At 52.7% G+C, this 23695-nt stretch overlaps 3 protein-coding genes across 6 annotated transcripts in view; 2 read left to right on the forward strand and 1 right to left on the reverse strand.

Annotated features, from left to right (window-relative positions):
• Nucleotides 1–7839, forward strand: part of ZNRF1 (zinc and ring finger 1) — a 96727-nt gene extending 88888 nt beyond the window's left edge. The window contains exons 3-5 of one of the 4 annotated variants that reach the window (XM_082439217.1): nucleotides 3888–3993; nucleotides 5501–5592; nucleotides 7183–7839. In XM_082439217.1, the coding sequence (XP_082295343.1) occupies nucleotides 3888–3993; nucleotides 5501–5558 (164 nt within the window). In that variant the 3' untranslated portion in view covers nucleotides 5559–5592; nucleotides 7183–7839. The other 3 variants (XM_082439219.1, XM_082439218.1, XM_082439216.1) reach the window with 3 other exon arrangements.
• Nucleotides 7840–11236: 3397 nt separating this feature from the next.
• On the reverse strand, nucleotides 11237–15227 carry LDHD (lactate dehydrogenase D). Its single transcript, XM_082439081.1, has 11 exons — nucleotides 15077–15227; nucleotides 14454–14566; nucleotides 14065–14206; nucleotides 13691–13832; nucleotides 13397–13556; nucleotides 12951–13150; nucleotides 12728–12856; nucleotides 12485–12612; nucleotides 11932–12022; nucleotides 11741–11852; nucleotides 11237–11653 (listed from the first exon to the last, which is right to left on the reverse strand). Exons 1-11 carry the CDS (start codon nucleotides 15146–15148, stop codon nucleotides 11488–11490), a joined length of 1455 nt encoding a protein of 484 aa, XP_082295207.1. The 5' UTR covers nucleotides 15149–15227; the 3' UTR covers nucleotides 11237–11487.
• A 2254-nt stretch (nucleotides 15228–17481) lies between these two features.
• The window catches only part of ZFP1 (ZFP1 zinc finger protein), a 78224-nt gene continuing 72010 nt past the window's right edge, over nucleotides 17482–23695 (forward strand). The window contains exon 1 of the mRNA XM_082439120.1: nucleotides 17482–17712. The gene's annotated coding sequence lies outside the window, so the exon portion shown is untranslated. The remainder of the gene's footprint in view (nucleotides 17713–23695) is intronic.

Raw genomic sequence — 23695 nt, forward strand, 5'->3', positions numbered from 1 at the left:
GTCCTTGATGAGAAGGTGAGCCGCCCTTGTGCCTCCTTCTCCTTCCGCTTCCCCTAGTGATACCTAGCGAGAAAAGAGAGGAGAGTCCAGTCCAGTCCCGCTGAAGAAGCAAGCACCAGGTCTCAGGTCTCATCCCCTTGCCTGGCTCCCACCCCCTATCCCAGCCTGGACCTGACAGGACAGACAGAGCGCAGCTCATGCAGAAAACTGTTTGGGACTGAGGGAATTCTGACTTGCCCCTGGGCTCACAGCTGACTTACCCATCAGAAGGGGACGCTGATTCGGAATCAGTAATGTTGCTGTGCTCCCAAGGAAATCATCCATAAGTGAGGAGGGAAGCACGGAAAAGGGGCCGTATCCCAGATCCTCACTTTACAGATGAGATGCCAGAGACAAGGAGAGTGGAAATAAATGCCCAAGAAGGTCTGCAGTATGACTGCCTTCTCAGAGCTGGTCTGTTTTTCCTCCCATCTTTATTGGAGTTTTTTCCTCCCAGTATTTTATTATGAAAAATGTCAAACGTACAGCAAAGTTGAGAGTTTTGCAGTGAACACCAAAATACCCCCCACCTAGAGTCTACATTATACTGTACTTGCTCTATCACATGTCTCTCCACCCACCAATCCGTATTATCCTTTTGATACATTTCAGAGTGAAATGAAAACACTAGTCTGTTTCTTTATTGGGGGTTGTTAATTATAAAAGTAATGCCTGTTCAAACAATTCAAAAATATATAAAAATATTTTTCTTCTAATCCTCCTTTCCTCCACCACTATTAAAGTGTGTGTTTCCCTCCAGACTTTTTCTTGCGCTTACACACACACAAATATTTAAATGTGTATGGTATCTAGTGCTTTTTAAAAAATGGGATCATACCCTTTTACAGATGTGCCACTTGCCACGTTTGGAGTCTGAGGTTACACTCCAGTGGCAGACCGACTGTGTGCTGTCTGCTTTTCCCTCCACGTCACCCTTTCAGGTGGGTTTTGGGGCTTTGGGTTAGGCAGATCTTAACAGAGAACATAACCACAGGCTGTCCTGGTGGCCTGGAAGCTGAAAGTGACTTCTCTCCCAGCTCTTGTGCATAAGGACTTAAGTATTGAGTTGATTCTATCTTAGTTGTTTTCCTTGGGGTTCCTGATGGGGGCTCTGAGTCACCGTAGCCTTCTAGGCCATGAAGTATCCTCATTTTATGGGCCCCAGATGTTTCCCCTTCCACTAAAGTAATCAGAGGGCACAAAGAAACCATAGTGGTGGAGGGCAGCCCCACAGAGGGTCCCCGTCCCTGCCCCATTCATGAGCCCTCTTGACTTCGGCAAGGTGTCTGATCCTCTGGCTGCAGTGTCCCCGTTTGCAAAACAGGAATAACACCGTGTGCCCTGCCTGGCTTGTAAGATCCTGAGGCTCACTGAACACACATGAAATCTCAGTGTGTATCATTGGCAGTGTTCACGATCAATTAAAATCTTTCATCAGTGGAGAATTACCCTGCTTCAGGCTTTGCTTTCTTTACATACAGAACCTGTTCTCAGGGTATTTCTCCTGTGGTTTTGAGAACTTCTGGGTAACCTTTTGCTGACTTCACCTCTTTCACCTGCCTTCCAAATATTAGAATTCACCTGGGTTCAGTCGTCTGCCTTCTTTAGATTTGTCTAAGCTCTTTATCCCACATCTACCCCTGTTGCCCACATCTGTCCTCTAAACCCCAGATCTGGACTTGAATGGACTCCAGCAGGTTTCCATTAGTGCGTCCTGGGGGAGACGCCTGGTCAGCGCCTACCACCCAGCTCCGAGCTCATCATTACTTCCCAAGCTGGCCCTCCTCCGGGCTCCCTCTCGCTCTGACAAGCGTGTGCTCCCCTCCCCTGCCCCCCATTTGCCCAGCTGCCCCAATTCATGCCATCCACCTCCCCCCGTTGCTGGTGCCGGCCTTGAGTTCATCTCTCCTGCACCACAGCGTTAGCCTCCGTAGCGGGCTCCCCATCTGTGAGTTCTTCCAGTCATTTCCAGTAGTTTCAGGAGACTAGATGTGATCAGTGCGTCTCCAAGGCCCTTCAGTGACCCAGATAAAGCCCAGGTAGCACAGCAGGATACAAGTCCGTCCTCAGGAAGTTGGTCTCACCTACCCCCCCGTGGCCCCAGGACTCTGCACCTACCACAGCAAACGTCCTGCCTTGCCAGGTGCACAGATGCTGTCCCCTTTGCCTGGAATATCCCTCCCTGAAAAGTCCCCACCCCAATTCGGCGTCTCCCGTACTTCTCACATCTGGATCTATGTGCGTCGTAAGACTTCCAGGAATTCCTGTGCTGTTCATTTCCGTCTTCTTGTTCCGCCGCCCCTGCTAGACTATGAGTTTCCTGAATCCTGAGACCGTGGCTTATTCACTGAGTCGCCAGTGCCCAGAATGTCATAGAAAAGTAGGGGATGCTGGCTCGGCCCCCTGTTCTGCTCGGGCTGTTCTGGTCACGGCTTCACTTGGGGCCGTGGTGGGCAGCAGCTTCCTTCCATTCGTTCTTTTCTGGTGGGGTGTGGGGTGTCTTTTTAAAATATTTAACTGAGTTTAAATTTGTATAACACACAAGTAACCATTTTTACATGTACAGTGTAGTAGCATTTGGGACATTCACAATGTTGTGCAACCACCATCTCTGTCTAATTCCAAACATTTCATCATCCCAGAAGGAACTCCTTGCATGCTTCCACTTACATGAAGGATCTAAAGCAGTCAACCCCATAGAACCAGAGAGTAGAAGTGTGGTTGTCAGTGGAGAGGGAAACAGGCAATTGCTATTCAACTGGCAGAAAGTTTCAGTTCTGGGACTTCCCTGGTGGTCCAGTGGTTAAGACTCCTCGTTCCCATTGCAGGGGGCCCGGGTTCGATCCCTGGTTGGGGAACTAGATCCTGCATGCCACAACTAAAACCTGGTGCAGCCAAATAAATAAATATTTGGGAGGAAAAAAAAAGCTGATAATGTGACTTTTAAAAAAAAGAAAAAAGTTTCAGTTATGCAACATGTATAAGTCTAGAGGTCTGCTCTGCAGCATGGTGCCTATAACAATAGTATACTGTACTCTTACATTTTTATTAAGAGGGTAGATCTCATGTTAAGAGATCTCACGTTACCACAAGAAAAACAAAGGAAAATCCCTTCCTCATTAAGCAGTCACTCCCCAGTGCCCCCTGCCCCCAGCGCCTGACCTACTTTTTGTCTCTGGATTTGCCTCTTCTGGACATTTCACCTAAACGGGATCACACAGCAGGTGGCCTTTCGCATCTGGCTCCTTCCCCTCAGCACCATGTTTTCGAGGTGCATCCACGTGCAGCAGGCGTCAGCTCTTCACCCCTTTCCTGGCTGAGTGGATACGCCGTTGTTTGGGTCCACACGGTTCATTTCTCCATTCATCCGCTGGCGGACATTTGGGTTGTTCCCACCTTTGGCTCTTGTGAATAATGCTGCCATGGACACACACGTACGCGTATTGCTGGGGTACCTCTTTCTTCCGTTCACCCTTGCCTCGTACCACTCTCCTCATCACCATTTTTTTTCCAAACCAGAAATCCAGTGCACCTGGTCTGTGTGTATGTTTAGGGGGAAAGTCTGTTCAGGGAACCATTCTGTCTCGTGCTGCCTCTGCTGCATGTCTCCTCCTCTCCAAGCCTTTTTCGTCCTTCATCGCCTGGGCCGCTTACTTGGTGATTAATCCCATTTTGTCTTCAGGTAGTTAGCGTGTGGTTTGCATGTCTTGTGTCCACAGTGAGGACCTTCACGTCAAGGTCCCTCTTGGGCTTTCGCTGACTCAGGTGACCCATGCAGTCCCAAGCAGCTCCTAGACCCCTGCCTGCTGGTGACTGACCCCCCGCTCTCCCCTGTCCCCCCTTTGCAGATGACGTGCTGACTAAAGATGCGGGTGAGTGTGTGATCTGCCTGGAGGAGCTGCTTCAGGGGGACACGATAGCCAGGCTGCCCTGCCTGTGCATTTATCACAAAAGGTACGAGAGGGCCGGCAGGGCCAGCTTAGCTGCACCCCAGACCCCAGAGGGCTCCTTCCCTGTGGGTGGGGGGAGAGAAGGGCAGACTGTCACTAGGCACCCCGTCCCCCAGCACTCTGAGTGGAGTTGAGGCAGAGGTCAGCAGCTGGGGAGTTCTGGACGTGCTGAGCGCAGAGCCTGGGTGGCGGGGCCGACGGGGAGGCCTGTGGAGCCCCTGCCCCCTGGAAGGTTGAGTCCCCGTCCATCTCTGTGAGCCCCTCTGCTCCAGTGTGCAGACCCTGGTCTGGTGGGGGTGGGTGGTCAGCACGGAGGGGTGTGCTGGCTGCCCTGGCCCCGCCCCTCCTCCCCAGAGGCCCAGCAGGCAGGAATAGCCACTGCCTATGGGCCCGGGTGCTGCGAGCCGCTATAATTAGCAGGGCTGAGATTCGCCTTCAGGCTCCAGCATGAGCCTCATTCTTGTTTCCAACTGGAAAGAAGACACCTCCTTACCCAGGACGGGAGGACGCTCTGTGCTGCCCGTGGCCTCCACCTGTTCTCGGCCCCTGGAGCCCCAGAGCTGCTTCCTGACACACAGGCTTTTCCAAAGCCTGACTCACAGGGCCACTGGCCACGGGGCATCACATGGATGTGGCTGGTGTCAGAAAGGCACAAGTGAGGCCTAAGGGGAGGGGGTCTTGGCCTGGGCGCAGCACCCAGGGCTCCAGTGTCCCAGGGAAGCATTGACCAGAGCCAGAAGAAGGGAATCTTTAGCTCTGGGAGAGACTTATGCAAATGATCTGTCTGGTTCCTGTTTTGAAAATACCCAGATGTTTTACAGAAAGCTGTCTTGGGCCAATTTCTGTTCCCTCTCTGTTCAGACAGTGCTTTCTGTAAACACTAGAGACCAGGATTTCCCTGCTAGCCTCTTGTCTGGCTCCCCTGAGCAATGTCACTAAGCCACAGGGCCAGTCCCCCCCTGGCCCACCTTCTCCAGGAAGGAGGGCTAGATGCTGGCTGCCCACTACAGCCAGCCAAGCCAGGCAGAGCTTGGGGGTCTCCTGAGAGGGAGACCAGGGAGGGAGCCTCAGGCGGCTCCTGTGACTCAGGAGAGGGCTTGCTCAGGGCGATGACCAGCCTGCCAGGGCTTTGTTCCCACTTCTTTGCCCTTTCAGCCTTGGAAATAGTTGACTGGCTGCCCTGTGCAGCCCCCCACTCTCACCCTCTGACCGGTAGTTGTTGCCGTCCTCCTGGGCTCCATGCCCCTGAGGCCTTGTCCCTCTCGAAGCCACACTCCCTGCATCCTGCAGCGCCTAGGTCCACCCCAAGCCCATACGCACTGCACCGGGACTCCGGCTGTGCCAGGACCCCTCTGGGTGTACTCCTTTCTTCTGCTAGCAGACAGTGGGTATGTGGGGTCCCCGCAGGTGAGCGTCAGGCATCCCCTGCCCAGAGACCCGACCCTTGGAGCTAGACCCCAGGGAGCGGCCTGGCCAGCCGGTGACGTGTCTCCCTTGCCATCTCCCCTCAGTTGCATAGACTCGTGGTTTGAAGTGAACAGATCTTGTCCAGAACACCCCGCGGACTGACCCTGCTGGGCTCGCTTGCTGACTCCTCTCAAAGGTGAGCCCGTGGTTGGGGTCGCGTCGCTCTGGGGCCTGGAGGCGGGGAGGGGGGCTGAGCTCCCGTCACGGCACCCGCGCCCCGCCTCCCCCGGCCAAGAGGGGTCTGGGGAGAGGGGAGCATCTCAGCAGCAGGGGTTCCGTGGGGTGGGGAGGGTTCCTAGGAAGGGTGAGAGTCCAGACTCGCACGTTGCGAGGAAGAACCTGCTGGGTAGAGGAAGGTGAGTTGGGGGAAGGACCCTCGTGTTCCCCGTGTCTAGGGCGAATCTCCCCGAGGAAGGTTCAGAAAGGTCCCCTGGAAAGTGCTGGGCAGGAGAAGCAGCACAAGCCCCGGGACAGGATGCTGCTTTGCACCCCAGCTGTGCCTCGTGCTCGCTGGTGTCCGGGGCAGGTCCTCACCCCTCAGTGGTGTGGGTGTCTCTGCTGCTTCTTTGGGGGCGGGATAATCTCGCTTGCGTCCCCGCGTGGACAGCACACCCATTGGACAAGACCGAGTGTGGGACGGCGCCTCGTTCCCTGCAGCGCTTGTCAGCAGCCATCTCTTGGCTGGTTCTTCCCGCCTGCACCCACCGCCCTCACCCCCTTCCAGATGATTCTGAGGCCTCCAGGCCAGACCTGGGGCCCCGCCACCCAAGTCCCTGTTGGCACAGCAGGCCAGCACAACCAGCTTCCTCCCGAGATGTGCACATGTGCTCCCCTGTCACCGTCGTCCGACCCGTTTCTCCCCCAGGCACCCCGCTTTACTGCTGACCATTCTCTCCTGCCCCATCCTACATGTCCCTCCCGAGTTCTGGGCTGGCACTTTTCTGTTTTCTGCCAAACAAACCAGACCCCCAGAGAAACCAAAACCCACCCCATCTCACGTGAATCCAAGGGTTTGGGGGCCTCTTTTGTGCTCTCTCTCTCCCTCTCCCTCTCGTTTTTTGTTTTCTTTTGTTCTTTGTTAGGTTTATTTTATTTATTCCAAGTAAACTCCCAGAACAGCTGTTGATGTCAAACTATTCAGGGACATTTGCTCTTTTTACCTTCACCTCAAAAACTGAGGACGTGGGGTGAAGAAAAAGCGAGGGGAAGAGTGAGGCAGAGGGAATGGAGCCTGGTGCTGGCTGCAAGTCCAAATTCCCAGCATGATGTTTGGCTTCGGGGCCCCCAGACCGGAACCACAGGTGCCCCTGCCCGGCCTCAGCGGGATGCACGCGGCTGGCCTCGGGCCCGATGGAGCATGACTTACATCTTACGGTCCCCACAGGGACAGCCAGGCCCCCGTTCCTGAGAGGAGGCTTCGGACCCTGGGGCAGAGCTGAGCTGGGGACACCAGTGGGAACAGGGCACCCCTCCTGCACTGACTTCCAGAGAGTGGTTCTCCCTTTCTCCCTGAGGACACCAGATTGAATGAGAGCCAGTTTGAGAGAAGAAAGAATCACCCAATATCCTTCCCCTCATCCTCATCTCAGGAGGGAAAGGGCATTTTCTTTTTCACCTTTGCAAGGCGTTGTGGGTCTGTCTCTGAAGTGTTTACAAAAAAAAAAAAAAAATTATAAAAAAAAAAATGTCTAGTGTCGACTGGTGTTTTCCCTCGTGATGTTTACAGATTGCCGTCTGCTGCCCGGCCAGAACCCACTCAGTGACAAAACGAACAGAGCCGGGTTCTCGCCACTCGCAGAGCAGAGCTCACAGCCCTCCTGTGCCCGGCACCCGGCGGTCTCTCCATCAACCGCTCTGCCTTGGTTTTTTTTGTTGTTGTTGTTCGTTTGGTTTTTTCCCCGATTTTCTGGCTTGGTTTTGCACTTTTCTCCCCTTGGGACCCTGATATCTTGACTTCATTGCCAAAAACCAACCCACTGAGGACCTTCTCCCCCCATCCTTTCCATTTCTCCTCCCCTCTTCCCTCCTGGTTCTGGTCAGTTCAGAGGATTTAACAATCACAAGTGTCCTGCAAAAATGCCTGAACGTTTTTCTTAGACCCTTGTGGATTTTTTTTTCCAGAAAACCTAGACGAACAAAAGACTTATTAAAGGGATATGTACAGCTGCCCCTGTTTTCAGGCATTCTGTTTGAGAACATTCTAGCCATTGATGTTCACATGTGGCATCAGCCCCTGCAAGATAGGTTTCTGTATTTATATTTTAAAATACAAAAAAAAAAAACCTTATAAAATGTTTAAAAATACGTTCAAAGCTGGGGGAAAAGGCTTTCTTCATTAGTCAAGGTGTTTTGATATGGTATTAAAATAATGTCTAATAAAAGATGCACTGTGTGACTTCATTTTAATCAAGTACTGTTACACAATCGAGAAGTGGGTGTTGAAGGTCTGTCCCCTGCTCCCTTGCCTACCTCCTGAGCGTTCCTTCAGACTAGCCTCGGGGCTACAGGTGTGTGATGTGGTTCTCAGCGGTCATGCCTGGGTGAGGGAACGTGGCAGGTCAGGCCGGAGTCCCGCAGGTTTACGACCCATTCAAGCCTCGTGGAATCTATCTGCCATCACCTGTGGAGTGGTCGTGACAGAACTCTTCTGGAAAGATCTGCAGGGCAAAGATCTTGCAGCAGATGGAGGCTGCAAGGATGCGGGTTCTTCCAGGCATTGGCCCAGACCATCCCCCCCCAATCCTCAGCTCCCCATTCCACACCCTGCCCTTCCTGTTGCTCCGGCCACATCTCAGTGCTGACTCATGGGCATCCTTCAGTGAGACCCAGAAAGAGGCCCTGGTTTGGGGCTGAGCCAGCTCAGAGCCCTTGAACTAGAACCAGCCACTCAGGGCTCGCAAGAGTTGGCACACCTTGGGCTGGGTGGGAAGCTCAGGGCAGCAGGTAGCAGTGCACACCCGGCCTCTGTCCCTGTGCCAGACCGGCTCCCGTAGCGGCATTCCAGAGCCTCCTGCAGAGCCTGTGAAGGAAGCTGTGGAGGAAGACGCCTGCTCCGCCCCTTCCCGGGCCTCCTGTGTGCTGCTGCCTCTATGGGCTCTGACCCCACCAGGCCCAGGCTCTGCAGTTGTCTTCTGTCAGACACTTGCTGAAGCACCTGCTCTGTACAAGGGCATTGCAGGCTGGTGGGCAAATGCGAGCCAAGGCACTGGCACGCTCAGCATTTCAGAGAAATACTCAAGAGGAGTTTGTGGGTCTGAGCTTGTGGGGTGGTGACCCCGGGGACCCGCAGTCGCCATGGTGGCAAAAACCTGGGCTCTAAACTGTCTGTATGGGGCTCCTCTGCCTGGCAGAACCACGCTGGGGAAAGGACTTCATCTGAACTTCAGATGCCCCACACGTGAAGTGGGAACAAAGTCATGCAGCTCAGAGGCCACCGTGAGGGTCAGAGGATCAGCCCAGAAGCCCCTGGCACGTGCATAGCAGGCTCGCTCATGGCTTTGTCACCGCAAAGAGCACTGTTCTATTCACAGCACCTCCTGCTTCTGCCTGGCAACTATGTCTGCCTGTTCTATATTTAATTCCTCCAGCAAAGCTGGCCCTGAGGATCTCCTTGCCTGACCCCTGGGCCTGCAGGCGGAGGAGGCCTCTGTGCCCACCTCGGTGGCTTAGGCCCGGCAGCCTTGGCAGCGCCCTGGGTGAGCTGAGGGGTCGAGCTGGGTGGGGCAGGGCTGGAGCCCACGCCGGCTGCTATTCCAGGCTCCTGGGGCTGGTGCCTATCCCACCCCCAGCGACTTCACTCCCACCTGGCACACTGCAGCCCTCTGCCGGTTGCCGTCTCCTCCAAATTCAGACCCAGATTGCCAGCTCCTGGGCGGGGGTAGGACCGGGGTTGTCCGGGCTTTCCAGATGGAACTGGTGTCTGTCATCCTCCATCCCAACAGCTCTCCTCAACTCTGCCTTTCCGGGAGGGGAGGGAATTGGCAGGAACTGGGAGGTGGGTTCCACCCACTCCCCCTGCTAAGGGCCCAGCACACTTGGGCGGCGGCGGGGGGGGGCTTCCTGGGAAGGGGTACCTCACTAAAACCAGTCATCTAGGAGCCATTTAATGGTGTCAAGGTTTTTAGGTCCTTATTCCTAGGGAATAGATGCTGAATTATGTAGGTGAATGATGTCAAGAAATTTGTAACTCAATTCCAAATGGTTCCCCGAAAAATACACGCATGAAGCAAGTAAGGCAAAAATATTCATTGTTGAATCTTCAGTGGCTAGTATTTCAGTGAACAGTGTACTTGTTCTTTCAAATCTCCTGCGTGTTTGGAGTTTTTCCTAGTAAAGAATTGTGGGGAAGTGGCCATTTGCTGAACACCTACTAGTTGCCAGGCACTGAGGGGCACATCAGAGACAAGCCCTGCCCTGTAGGGAAGGGGCCTGCCCCTGCAGAATGCTGCCCCGGGGGGCTGCTGGTGGCGGGCAGCCTGCGTGGAGGGGAGGGCACTGGTGGCTGATGGTTAGATAGTTCGAGTCTGCTTTATTGGGTGCTTGCGGGGGAGGGCCCATGGGACTTGCCCCACACCACCCCCTGGCACATCCAAGGGACAGAAATGTCACAGAGGAGCAAACTCAGGGCTCAGCCCCGAGTTAGCAGAGAGGAGGGGTTCCAAGAACCGAGCTGGTCTCAGGAGCCAGAGGGGCTGCCTGAACAGCTGAGGGGGAGAGGTGGGGAGGGGCGGAGGGGGTGGAGGCAGGGAAGGAGCTCAGAGGTGGCTTGGGAGAATGGGAGTGAGGCGAGATGGAGTGTGCAGCTGGCTCCCCTGTGCCCCTCGCTCAGCCCCTTTCCTAAGGGCCAAGGCCTTGGGGTGAGGGAGATGGGCCTGCACTAGAGGCTCCTGGGACCTGCAGGGGAGTGGAGAGCTTAGAGACTGGTTTCCAGGACTCCAGGCACCTGCTAGACCCTGGGAAGTGGGGGGCCCAGAGCTGAGAGCTGCAGGTCCCTGCAGAGGTGAGTGCTGGCCATCACTGCCCCAAGCAGATACTGGTGTCTAAGCTTCGAGGTGTTGGGCGCCCTCTCGTGGGCTTAGGGGGAACAACTGCCAGGTACCCCAGACAAGGTCCTCTAATCAGGAATCCTGACCAAGGCAGGGGCAGGCCCCAGGGTGGACAGAGCCTGAGGTTGAGGGCAAAAAAGCTGATAGTATAATACATGACACTGTGGAAAGGTGTGGTACCAGGAAAATCACTTCCATTTGCAATGGTTGGTAGCAGCCACTTGAAGGACATGTTCAGAATGTTCTAGAGCCCAGTTGGGGCTCAGTGGGGGAGTCTGTGGTAAGTGATGATGGACATGGGCAAGTCCTTAGGCCCTGGGGCTCTGAGAGGCAGAGCAGCTGCCCCTCCTCAGGCTGCAGCAAGTCAGAGGGCAGGCCCGGGATGAGGGACGAGGGCGTCACCAGCCAAAGGACAGAGAACTTGGAGGAGGTGGGGCGGGAAGGCACAGGGGGCCATTCACAGGTGCCGCCTGCTCGTCTCCAGACAACTGCAAGTGGGGTTCAGGTTTATTTTGGGGGTCTATGAGTGTGGAGCCGAAGGTCCCTTCCCCCACCAGCAAAGGAGCATTCCCGTCACCAGGCAGATGGAGTTGGGCTATGGGTGCTGGGGCCCCCAGCCTTTGTTCTCCTGCCCTGGCAATGGGGAGGCTAAGGTGGAGGGGAGTCGTCCTAGTGTTTGGGGTGACTGACCCACACCACCTTACAGTACGTGTAAGCGAGCAGAGAGGAAGCAGCTTCACCGGGAATGACCCTGAGCCATTTACTGGACCAAAGGCTCCTGAGGCCAGCAAGAGGGCCAGGGAGAAGACGGCCAACCAGGCTTCTCCCTCCTCTCTCTGGCCTCGGCTTGGATAAAAGGGCTAGCGGGCTGGCGAAGACCCCTGCAGGGTCTAGGCAAAGGCAGAGCTGTTCCATGGCGGGAAAACAGGTTCCGGAATGGGAGGTGCCACTCTCTGGGGGCTTGTGGGCCAGGTGCTCCGAGCCCCTCACAGCACCTTGCCTGGGTTCATGAGGCCTCGGGGGTCCAGCGTGGCCTTGAGCTGCCGCATGGTCTCAATGCCCACCGTGCCCACCTCCTCCTGCAACAGCAGCCGCTTGCCCAGACCGATGCCATGTTCCCCCGTGCACGTGCCATGGAGTGCCAGTGCTCGCCTGGGAAGCAGCGGAAAGAGGTCCTCAGCGGGTGCCCCTCCCACTTCCCTCAGCTCTCCCCCACCCTGCTTCCCGCTTTGCCCTTACCTGACCAGCTGTTCTGCAAAGGCCTTGACCCTGAGGAGCTCCTCGTGGTCCTCCGGGTCTACCACCAGGATGCAGTGGAAATTGCCGTCACCCACGTGCCCAACGATGGTTCCTGGGGGCCCAGAGGACAGAGCTGCTGCCCCAGCCCCGCGTCCACCCTCCCACCGCGCCCCACATGGGGCAGGCAGAACCTGTGAGTCCCGAGGCCTGCAGGTCCTCCTTGGTCTGCACCAGGATCTCTGGCAGCCGGGAGATGGGCACACACACGTCGGTGGAATAGCCCTGAGTCGGGGCAGGCCGGTGAGCTTCCCTCCCTCACCCAGCCTGCCCGGGAGGTAAGGGGTCAAGGCTACGAATGGGCTCAGGGGGCTCGGCCTCTCACATGAACGTGCCTGCTGTCTAAGCCTCAGTTTCCCCTGTGCAACAAGGCGACTGGCCCGGCTAGGCTCCCAGGGCTCTCATCCTGCTCCCCACCCCCGCTACCGTGCAGGGCCCCCAGCACCTGGAGCCCAACCTCCCCTTCCTTTTGGCTACCACCTTCCGCTTCACCACCTCTTCCTCCAGGAAGCCTGCCTTCTGTGTTCACACTGCCCCTGCTCGGCACCTGCACCCAGGGCCTGGCTCGGGGCAGGGGCTCCCTCCCGAGGATTTGGCAGTCCTGCCCGCCGGGGCCTCTGCCTGCTGCCCTGGACAATAGGGTAGTAGGCTGAGGAAAGGCTCCCGCGTCCACCCCAGCCCGCTCACCTTGCAGCCGGGCCGCAGCGCCAGGGCAGCGTACCAGGCGTTGTGCCTCGCTGCCCAGAGCCGGCTGCGCTCCTCCGCCTCCTTGGCCCAGGAGAAGTGAGAGCCTCCGTTGTGCCGGATGATCTCCTCTGTGGGGGGCGGGGGGTTGACACCAGGCCCTACTCTGGGGCAGCCCGGGCCCCCCCCCATCCCGCCCCGCCCCGCCACGCCACGCCACGCCACGCCCACAGCACCCTAGCACACCTGTGCGCTGCACCTGCTCTGCCAGCGCCTGCTCGGAGCCGTGGAACTCGAGGAAGAGCGTGGGCGCCACGCAGCAGTTCAGCTTGCTATGCCTGTTGCAGGCGTCCATCATGACGTCATCCAGGAACTCTGGGACCAAGGAGAGGCCACGTGAGGTGACGCGTGGCCTTCGAAGGGGGCTTCCTCCGGGGAGCCCACCTGGACGGCCCAATCCCAGGCTCACCAATGCGGGCCACGGGCACTGCAGCCTGGAGGATGTGTACGGTGCTGTCCACGGCCGCCTGGACGCTGGGGAAGGCACAGGTGGCAGCCACCGTGGCCTCAGGGGCAGGGTGCAGGCGCAGGGTGGCGGCCGTGATGAGGCCCAGCGTCCCCTCGGAGCCCACAAACAGCCCGGTGAGGTTGTAGCCAGCTGCGCTCTTCCTGGGTCCCCGGGGACATGAGGTAGGTGAGTGCCCAGGCCACGTGACGACGGATTTCTGGCCAGAAGCCAGGTGGGGAGCTGAGCCTGAGGTCTGGGCTGACCCGCCTCCGTGCAGACTGCCACCCAGGCAGGCGTTCCCTGGCACAGCCCAAATCGGCCTCCGGACCACCAGCTTTGGCCCACAGGGCAGTTTCATGACCCGCCTCTCCAGGAGGCCCCCGTCGCCGCCGGTAGAGGGCGCTCACCGGAAGTGACGGCCGGGGCCCGCAGTGTGAAGCAGCCGCCCTCCCGGCAGCACCACCTCCAGGTTCAGCACGTTGTCGCGCATGGTGCCGTAACGCACAGCGTTGGTGCCCGAGGCGCCGGTGGCCACCATGCCGCAGAGAGAGGCGTCTGCACCTGGGTCTGGAGGGCAGAGGGCAGGCAGAAGGAAGCCTGGGGCGGGTGCCCGTGGGCAGAGGGGTCCCGCCAAGCCCCAGAAACACCCCTGCCACCAGGGAGCCCTCCAGGCCCGGGAAAGTCCTGGAGCCCCAGCCTACCCACAGGGAACCAGAGGCCGCTGTCCCGCAGGTGGGTGTTGAGGGCTTTGCGGGTGACGCCGGGCTCCACCACCACAGAGAAGTCTTCCGGATTCAGCTCCAGGATTCGGTCCATGTGGGTCAGGTTGACACAGACGCCGCCCTGGCGGAGGGCGTTCAAGCAGTCACTGACCTAGATCTTTCGCCAGGACACAGTGCCCAGGACCCCAGCTCGTGGCCGACCTCCCAGCAGCCAGACCAGAGCCCCAGGATGGCAGGTAAGGAGGGCTGGACCTGGCCAGCCAGGCTGGTGTGGTGGAGGAGGCAGCTGCCAGTTTGACAAGTGTGGTGGGACTAGAGCCTGGCCAGGGGAGGAGGCCACCCACCATACGTACCTGCACGGCACAGACTCCACCCTCAAGCCCGGTGCCCGAGCCAAACGGGATGATGGGCACGCCTTGGCCATAGCACAGGGCTGCCAGCCGGCTGACCTGCTCCACATTCTGGGGCCACACCACGGCGTCCGGAGGTTGGCACCTGGAACCAGACCCTCAGCAATGTAGGGGTGTGTGGTACCCTCTGGTCCCGCTCAAGTTTGAAGGTATTGCAGGGCCTGAGGCTGCACAGTGGGCGAGGGGCAGGGGACACCCTTCTGGGGGCATAGAGGAGAGGTGGAGAATGCCAGAGCACCCAAAAACAGATGGCGGGGGTTGAGGGGCAGAAGATAACCCAGGACCCTCACTCCCAGCCAGGGGTTCTGATGCAGGGGGGCGGCGGAGCCCACCTGTGCATTGACTCATCGTGCCCGTGCTGCTCTCGGACCGCAGCAGCAGTAGACACATGGGGGCTCCCCACAACTGCCTTCAGAGCCTCCACAAAGCCCTCGCTGAGTTCGCCCTGCAGGGGAGAAACACATAGGCAGGGTCACTCAAAGATACCTGGGACCACCTGGCCAGTGGGAGGCGTGGGAGTGGGGGTTCCATTGCCTGTGAGCAGAGGCACCCACACCCCTACCCCGCCTCGGCTGCGGGCTCGTAGGGCTCTTGGAGCCCTTCTGGGGATTTCTTCCCATTTTACAGATGAGGAAAAGAGGCCAGCAAGTCCAGGACAGGGCCTGGCCTAGAACCCAGCTCCTTGCTTCCCAGGCATTCTTTCAAAACGTGTGTGTATTCCGGGGCCTCAAAGGGGTGCCCTAGAGTCCACAAATCTTTCAGTTGACACCCCCCAGCCCCACTCATGGCAGCTGTGAGGGCTTCGGCCCAGCTCACTGAGCACCCACATTTGACCTGGGGAGAGCCCAGCGAGCCTCTGCTCAAGGTCTCCTGGTGCTGGGGCAGCACAGAGTCTGGCCGGAACTCGGCATCGGGGGCCCCCCACCCTCTAAGGGGCTCCTCCCCTCTCACCTACCTGCGTCCCCCTGGAGCAGTAGCCCCTCCAGGGGAACATCCCCCAAGTTGCAGCCCGGAGCAGGCTGGCCATAGCTGGGCAACAGCCGGTGACCACTGCAGCCTATTGGTTGTGCTGGGGGCAGGGCTGCTTAAGGTGGCACGGCCTTAAGGTGGCCCTGCCAGCCCTCGCTGAGTCAGTACTTCTTAAAGGAGAGGTGAGGCTTACTGAGCACAAAGGGAAACAGAACAGCCACCACTTCCTGGCTTAAGACTATGCAGTGGCTTCTTGTGGTCCGAATACCCAGAGGTCCAGCAAGGCTCAGGGGCTTGGCACACACCCTTGATCTTTCTCACCCTGCAAGTCCCAGCTCCGGTGTCACAGTTAGGGTAGGCCTTGATCGAGGCTATGAGGAGGAAAGCACAGGGAGGCTCTTGGAGGTTAGGATGGGGTAGGGCAGTAAGGCAAGCCAGGAAGACTTCCTGGAAGAGGAGTGCTAAGGATGAGCAGCAGTGTGCCAGATAAGCGAAGGAAAAGACTGTCGCATCCCTTTGTCTCCACTCTCCCACTGGGCATATCCCAGGATCGAGGGGAGTGATGTGGCTGCTGCTCTTGAAACTATTCCAAGCTCTGTTTTCCTCCCACAGCAAATTTGAAGAAGCGTGTTGCTAACATTACCGAGATAAAGCTATTTCTGGCTTTGTTTTTCTTCCCAGTCAAACCAGGAATACAAACTCCTACTTGGGTCCTTCTCCCCAACCACATTTGAACGAGCCCACATTTCCACTCTCAGTGTGTTGCTTAACTGGCTTATCTCAAAAAACGTCTCTTTTACAGTTGGTTAGTTCAAATCAAGATCCAGGGAAAGTACATACAATGCATTTGGTTAATGTGTCTCATAAGACTCTTAATCTACAACAGTTTCCCTCTCCCCCATTCTTCCATGACATTTATTTGTTAAAGAAACTGGGTCACTTGTTCTGTAGAATTTTCCGCGTTCTGTTTTTGGATGATTGTATCCTTGTGAGATTGTTTAATATATTTCTCCAGCCTCTGTACTTCTTGTAAACTGTTAGATCTAGATGTGGTACTGTCGAATACACCTGCTGAACTGATAGAAATGTTCTGTATCTGTGCTTTCCAATATGGTAGCCATTAGCCACATGTAGCTGTTGGTACCAGAGGTATCTATGGATGGAGGAGAGATGCCAGGTAGAGTTTTGTGGCAAACCCTAAAAAGAAGAGCCCTGATAGAGATCCCTATGGTTCTGGAGCAGGGTCATGACATCTGCAACAGAGACCTACACACTATACAAAAAACTGCCCTGGCCTACTACTGGGTCCTGGTTAAGATGGTGAGTGTGACCACAAGATATCGTTGAGTGATCATGTGGCCAGAGCTGGCTGTCATGAGCTGTCTTCTATCAGACCCACCAAGTCATAAAGTCAGGCAGGTCCAAAACAAAAAGGGGGACAAGAAAATTGGGCACAAGCAGGGCCAGAGGGCAAAGTGAGCTGCATGAGTAGGTGGCCCAGACCCCCATGTCACCCACCATTGCTTGGCCAGTACCTTTCCCTCAGCTCACACCTACAGCCGTATGGGGGAACTCTTATGACCATCTGATGGAGGAGGAAAAAGTTCAAGCTTGATTTGTGAATGGATTGGCTCAATATGAGGTCTGAGCTGAAGATGGACTGTTGTACTACAGCCCTACTTGGGGGTAACCCTGAGATCCTCCCGATTGGCAGAGCTCCAGGTCGTGCACCTGGTCATTGCCTTTTGTAGAAAGAAAAGGGGTCCAATAGAAGAATATATATGGGCCCATGGGCAATGGTAAATGGCTTGGCTGGTTGGTCAGGGGCCTATGAGGAGATTGGAACATCAGGGTCAAGGGGGTTTGGAGAAGAGGCACATAGATGGATCTTGAGGACCAGGCACAAAGTGAGGTCTTTATAGCACATGTATCATATGTTAACGCCCACCAGAGAGCATCTACCATGGAAGAGACTAAACCAAGTAAACAGCGCGATTCAGCCAGCAGTCATCGGCCAGCCTGTCAAAGACCACCCCAGCGCTGGCACAATGGCAGTAGGGGAGAGGCTAGTAACGGGTGCACCGGCCTGGACACCCACTCACTAAGGCTCACCTGGCTACTGCCACTGCTGAATGTCCGCCCTACAGCGACACTGAATCTGCCACATGCCACCATTCCTCAGGGAGACCAGCCAGCCACTTGGTAACAAGCTGACCACGTCAGACCCTTTCCACTCTGGAAAGGGAGCAATTTATCTTGACTGCAATCAACGCAGTACATATTATGCGTATGAGTTAGCCTCTCCTGCCTGCCTGCATGGCCTCAGCCAGCACCGGCATCTGAAGGCTCACACAGTGTTTGACCCACCGACATGGTATATCACATACCATCCCCTCAGGCCAAGTGGTCCACTTTTTAGCAAAGGGGGGTGCAGTAATGGGCAGATGACCATGGGATCCACTAATCCTAATGTCTACCTCCCCATCCTGAGGCCGCCGACCTGACAGAGCAATAGAAGGAATGGCCTTTGGAAGGAACAGCTAACGTTCCAGCTTGGAGATGCATCAACTCAACCAGGGTGCCGAAAGAGGAAGATATTTTCATATGATTAACAGATAAAGGGTGAGTATCCAAATTATTTTTACCTTTTTATTTCAAAATAATTAATTAATTAATTAATTTTTGTTTAAAATATTTATTTATTTTATTTTATTTATTTGACTGCACCAGGTCTTAGTTGTGGCATGTGGGATCTTTAGTTGAGGCATGTGAACTCTTAGTTGCAGTGTGTGAGATCTAGTTCCCTGACCAGGGATCGAACCCAGGTCCCCTGCATTGGGAGCGTGGAGTCTTAGTCACTGGACCACCAGGGAAGTCCCTCGAAATAATTTTAGACTTAGAGAAAAGCTGAAAAAATAGTACAGAAAGTTTCTGTATACCCTTCACTTAGTTTTCACTAGTGTTTACTTTATACATAACCACAGTACAATTATCAAAACTAAGAATTAGTAAAATACTAATTGATACAATTAGAGAATTGATACATTACTAAACTGCAAATTTGATTTCACCCGTTCTTCCACTAATGTCCGCTGGTTTTCTGGGGTGTTAGTTGTCTTGTCTCCTTCATCTCCTACAATCTGTGACAGTTCCTCAGTCTCTCCTTGTCTTTCTGACCTTGACATTTTGAGGAGTATGGATCAGTTACTGTATTGAACGTTCCTCAGTGTGCGTTGTCTGATGTTCTCTCACGAGTAGATGGAGGCCATGCATTTTTGGCAAGTATACTACAGAAGTGATGTTCCCTTCTCAGTATATCATATCAGCAGTGCAAGGGGTCAATATGTCTTATTACTGATGGCAATAGCCTTGATCATTTAGTTTAGTTCATGTCTGTGGTGTTTCTGCACTGTGAAGTTACTATTTTTCTCTTTGTAGTTAATAAATACACCAGGGTAGAAAGTTTAAGGCTGCAAATATCCTGTTTCACCTCACTTTCACTCATTATTTTTAGCATCCGTTGGTGGATCTTGCCTGCCTTCGTTGTTATCATGGCGTTCTAACAGTGATTTTCTATGTCTCTTATTTCTTTGATATTATTTAGTTAGAATTATTCTCTAAGGAAGAGCCATCCCTTCTGCTTCATTTATTTATTTACTGAATCATTTGTACATTACCAATATAGACTCATGGATATTTTTTTATTCCATAGGTTATAATCTAATACAATCATTATTTATTTTGTTGTTCAGATTATCCCAGCTTTGGTCACTGGGGACCTCTGTCATATAGGCTTGTCTGCCCTCTAGACTGGCCCTTACCTTTTTATGAGCACTGTCTTACATTCTAGTACCATAAGATGCTCCAGGCTCATCTTGTCTTTTCCCTGCCCAGATCAGTAATCAACTGCTTTTCCAAGGAGTTCTGTTCCTTTTAGTCAGGAATAGTTTTTAGAAACCAAGATTTGGATGCTAGATGTGCTCTTAAAAACCCAACAGGAGGAGTCAAGATGGTGGTGTGGGAAGACGTGGAGTTAGCGTCTCCCCACAACTAGGGCGCCTGCCGGCTGCTGGTGGGGACTCTAACCCCCAAGGATAGGGGAGGAACCCCAGAGTGAACCGGTAGGATGTAGGGGGACCGAGGGGGGAGGAGAACTGGAGGCCAGACCAGATCGGCACCCCTGAGGCCAGGGAGATCAGGAGAGGCAGGTGGTAGGGACTCTCCGGGAGGCATGGGAGAGGAGTGGAGGGCGATTGCCCCACCCACTGGGGCATGGGGAGCCTGCTGAGCTCCCAAGCCAGTCCCCTGCAATCCAAAGCCCCCTCCAGGCCATGTGGGTCCTGGGGGCATAGGAGGGAGGCCAGGGAGATCAGGAGAGGCAGGCGGGAGGGGCCTTCCAGGAGGAGCAGAGGGCATTTGCCCAGCCCACTTGGGCCCGGGGAGCCTGCTGAGCACCCAGGCTGATGCCCTGCCTTCCAAAGCCCCATCCAGGTCACGTGGGTCCTTGGGGGCATAGCAGGGAGGCCGGGGGGATCAGGAAAGACAGGCGGGAGAGGAGTGGAGGGCGATTGCCCCGCCCACTGGAGCACGGGGAGCCTGCTGAGCTCCCAGGCCGATCCCCCCACCCTCCAAGGCCCCTCCAGGCTGTGTGGATCCTTGGGGGCATAGGAGGGAGGCCGGGGGGAACAGGAGAGGCAGGCAGGAGGGGCCCTCTGGGAGGAGCAGGAGAGGAGCGGAGGGTGACTGCCCTGCCCACTCGAGCCCAGGAAGCCTGCTGGGCTCTCTGGTGAGGTGCCCTGCCCTCTGAGACCAGGGATGGGGGGCACGCCTGGGCCCCTTCTGTTCCTGGAGCCTAAGCCCCACCGCCCACAGCCCCCAGGGTTTTCCAGCCCTGTAGGTCCTGAGCATTGGCCCCACCCACCACCCAAACCTCACCCTTGCTTAGGCCCCACTCTCCACAGCCAAGGCCTTTCCACCCTCCTTTTTTTTTTTTTTCTTTTCCCTCCTCCTCTTTTTTACTATTATGGTACTGACATACCTTGTGGTTGTTGATTCATCTATATTTTTATTTTTGCATTCTTTCTAACATATCTGTTAGTTTCCTAGTCTAATTTTATTTTTTACTTTGTTACTGTTCTCTCTTTTTCTCTTGGGGGGGCCACCACACGCGGCTTGTGGGATCTTGATTTGCCAACACGGAGTCGGGGGAAAGCTCCTGCGATGGGAGCTCCGAGTCCAAACCACTGCACTGACAGAGAACCTCAGACCCCTGGGAATATTCATTGGAGTGAGGTCTCACAGAGGTCCTCATCTCAGCACCAAGACCCAGCTCTACCCAATAGCCTACAAACTCCAATATTGGAAGCCTCAGGCCAAACAACCCATAAAACAGGAACACAATTCCCCTCATAAAAAAAAAAAAAAAAAATGAGACTGCAAAAAAATATGTCATAGATGAAGGAACAAGGTAAAAACCTAGAAGACCAAATAAATGAAGAGGAAATAGGCAATCTACCTGAAAAAGAATTCAGAGTAATGATAGTAAAGATGATCCAGAATCTCGGAAATAGAATGGAAGCACGGATTGAGAAAATACAAGAAATGTTTAACAAAGATCTAGAAGAACTAAAGAACAAACAAACAGAGATGAACAACACAATAACTGAAATGAAAACTACACTGGAAGGAATCAATAACAGAATAATGAAGGCAGAAGAATGAATAAGTGAGCTGGAGGACAAAATGATGGAAATAACTGCCGAGGAGCAGAATAAAGAAAAAAGAATGAAAAGAATGGAAGACAATCTCAGAGACCTCTGGGACAACACTAAACGCACCAACATTCAAATTATAGGGGTCCCAGAAGAAGAAGAGAAAAAGAAATGGTCTGAGAAAATATTTGAAGAGATTATAGTGGAAAACTTCCCTAACATGGGAGAGGAAATAGTTACCCAAGTACAGGAAGCACAGAGAGTCCCATACAGGATAAACCCTAGGAAAAACACACCAAGACACATATATATCAAACTAACAAAAATTAAATACAAAGAAAAAATATTAAAAGCAGCAAGGGAAAAACAAAAAATAGCATACAAAGGAATCCCCATAAGGTTATCAGCTGATTTTTCAGTGGAAGCTCTGCAGGCCAGAAGGGAGTGGCAGGATATACTTAAAGTGCTGAAAGAGAAAAACCTACAACCAAGATTACTCTACACAGCAAGGATCTCATTCAGATTCTATGGAGAAGTCAAAAGCTTTTCAGACAAACAAAAGCTAAGAGAATTCAGCGCTACCAAACCAGCTTTACAACAAATGCTAAAGAAACTTCTCTAGGCGGGAAACACAGAGAAGAAAAAGACCCACAAAAACAAACCCAAAACAATTAAGAAAATGGTAATAGGAACATACATATCGATAATAACCTTGAATATAAATGGATTAAATGCCCCAACCAAAACACACAGACTGGCTGAATACATACAAAAGCAAGACCCATATATATGCTGTCTACAAGAGACCCACTTCAGACCTAGGGACACATACAGACTGAAAGTGAAGGGATGGAAAAAGATATTCCATGCAAATGGAAATCAAAAGAAAGCTGGAGTAGCAATACTCGTATCAGATAAAAGAGACTTTAAAATAAAGACTGTTGCAAGAGATAAGGAGGGACACTACATAATGATCAAAGGATCAATCCAAGAAGAAGAGGTAACGATTATAAATGTTTATGCACCCAATAGAGGAGCGCCTCAATGCATAAGGCAGATGCTAACAACCATGAAAGGAGAAATTGACAGCAACACAATAATAGTAGGGGACTTTAACACCCCACTTACACCAATGGACAGATCATCCAAACAGAAAATAAATAAGGAAACAGAAGCTTTAAATGACACAATAGACCAGATAGATCTAATTGATATTTATGGAACATTCCACCCAAAAGTGGCAATGTGGCAACTTTCTTCTCAAGTGCACATGGAACATTCTCCAGGATAGATCACATCTTGGGTCACAAATCAAGCCTCGGAAAATTTAAGAAAATTGAAATTGTATCAAGCATCTTTTCTGACCACAACACTATGAAATTGGAAATCAATTACAGGAAAAAAAACTGTAAAAAACACACATACATGGAGGCTAAACAGTGCACTATTAAATAACCAAGAGAGCACTGATGAAATCAAAGAAGAAAAAAAATATACATAGAAACAAATGACAGCGAAAACACAATGATCCAAAACCTATGGGACGCAGCAAAAGCAGTTCTAATAGGGAAGTTTATAGCAATTCAATCTCACCTCAAGAAACAAGAAAAATCTCAAACAATCTAACCCTACACTTAAAACAACTAGAGAAAGAAGAACAAAAACCCCAAAGTCAGTAAAAGGAAAGAAATCATAAAGATCAGAGCAGAAATAAATGAAATAGAAACAAATCAATAGCAAAGATCAATAAAACTAAAAGCTGGTTCTTTGAGAAGATAAACAAAAAATTGATAAACCCTTAGCCAGACTCATCAAGAAAAAAAGGAAGAGGATGCAAATCAATAAAATTAGAAATGAAAAAGTAGAAATCACAACCGACACTGCAGAAATACAAAGGATTATAAGAGACTACTACGAACAACTATATGCCAATAAAATGGACAACCACAAAGAAATGGACAAATTCTTGTAAAGGTACAATTTTCCAAGACTGAACCAGGAAGAATTAGAAAATATAAACAGACCTATCACAAGTAATGAAATTGAAACCGTAATTAAAAATTTTCCAACAAACAGAAGTCCAGGACCAGATGGCTTCACAGGCGAATTCTATCAAACATTTAGAGAAGAGCTAACACCTATCCTTCTCAGACTCTTCCAAAATATTGCCAAGGGAGAAACACTCCCATATTCATTCTACAAAGCCACCATCACCCTGATACCAAAACCAGAAAAAGATACCACAAAAAAAGAAAATTATAGACCAATATCGCTGATGAACAGAGATGCAAAATCCTGAACAAAATACTAGCAACAGAATCCAACAGTGCATTAAAAGGATCATACACCATGATCAAGTGGGATTTATCCCAGGGATGCAAGGATTCTTCAGTATACGCAAATCAATCAATGTGATACACCACATTAACAAGTTAAGGATAAAAACCATATGATCATCTCAATAGATGCAGAAAAAGCTTTTGACAAAATTCAACACCCATTTATGATAAAACCTCTCCAGAAAATGGGCATAGAGGGAAACTACCTCAACATAATAAAAGCCATATATGACAAACCCACAGCAAGCATCATACTCAATGGTGAAAAACTGAAAGCATTTCCACTAGGATCAGGAACAAGACAAGGATGTCCACTCTCACCACTCTTATTCAACATAGTTTTGGAAGTCCTAGCCACAGCAGTCAGAGAAGAAAAAAAATAAAAGGAATACAAATTGGAAAAGAAGAAGTAAAACTGTCACTATTTGCCGATGACATGATACTATACGTAGAAAATCCTAAAGTTGCCACCAGAAAACTAGAACAAATCAGTGAATTTGGTAAGGTTGCAGTATACAAAATTAATGCACAAAATCTCTGGCATTCCTATACACC

This window comes from Balaenoptera physalus (genome assembly GCF_965194825.1).
Source record: "Balaenoptera physalus genome assembly, chromosome: 19".
NCBI classification, from domain to species: Eukaryota; Metazoa; Chordata; class Mammalia; order Artiodactyla; family Balaenopteridae; genus Balaenoptera; species Balaenoptera physalus.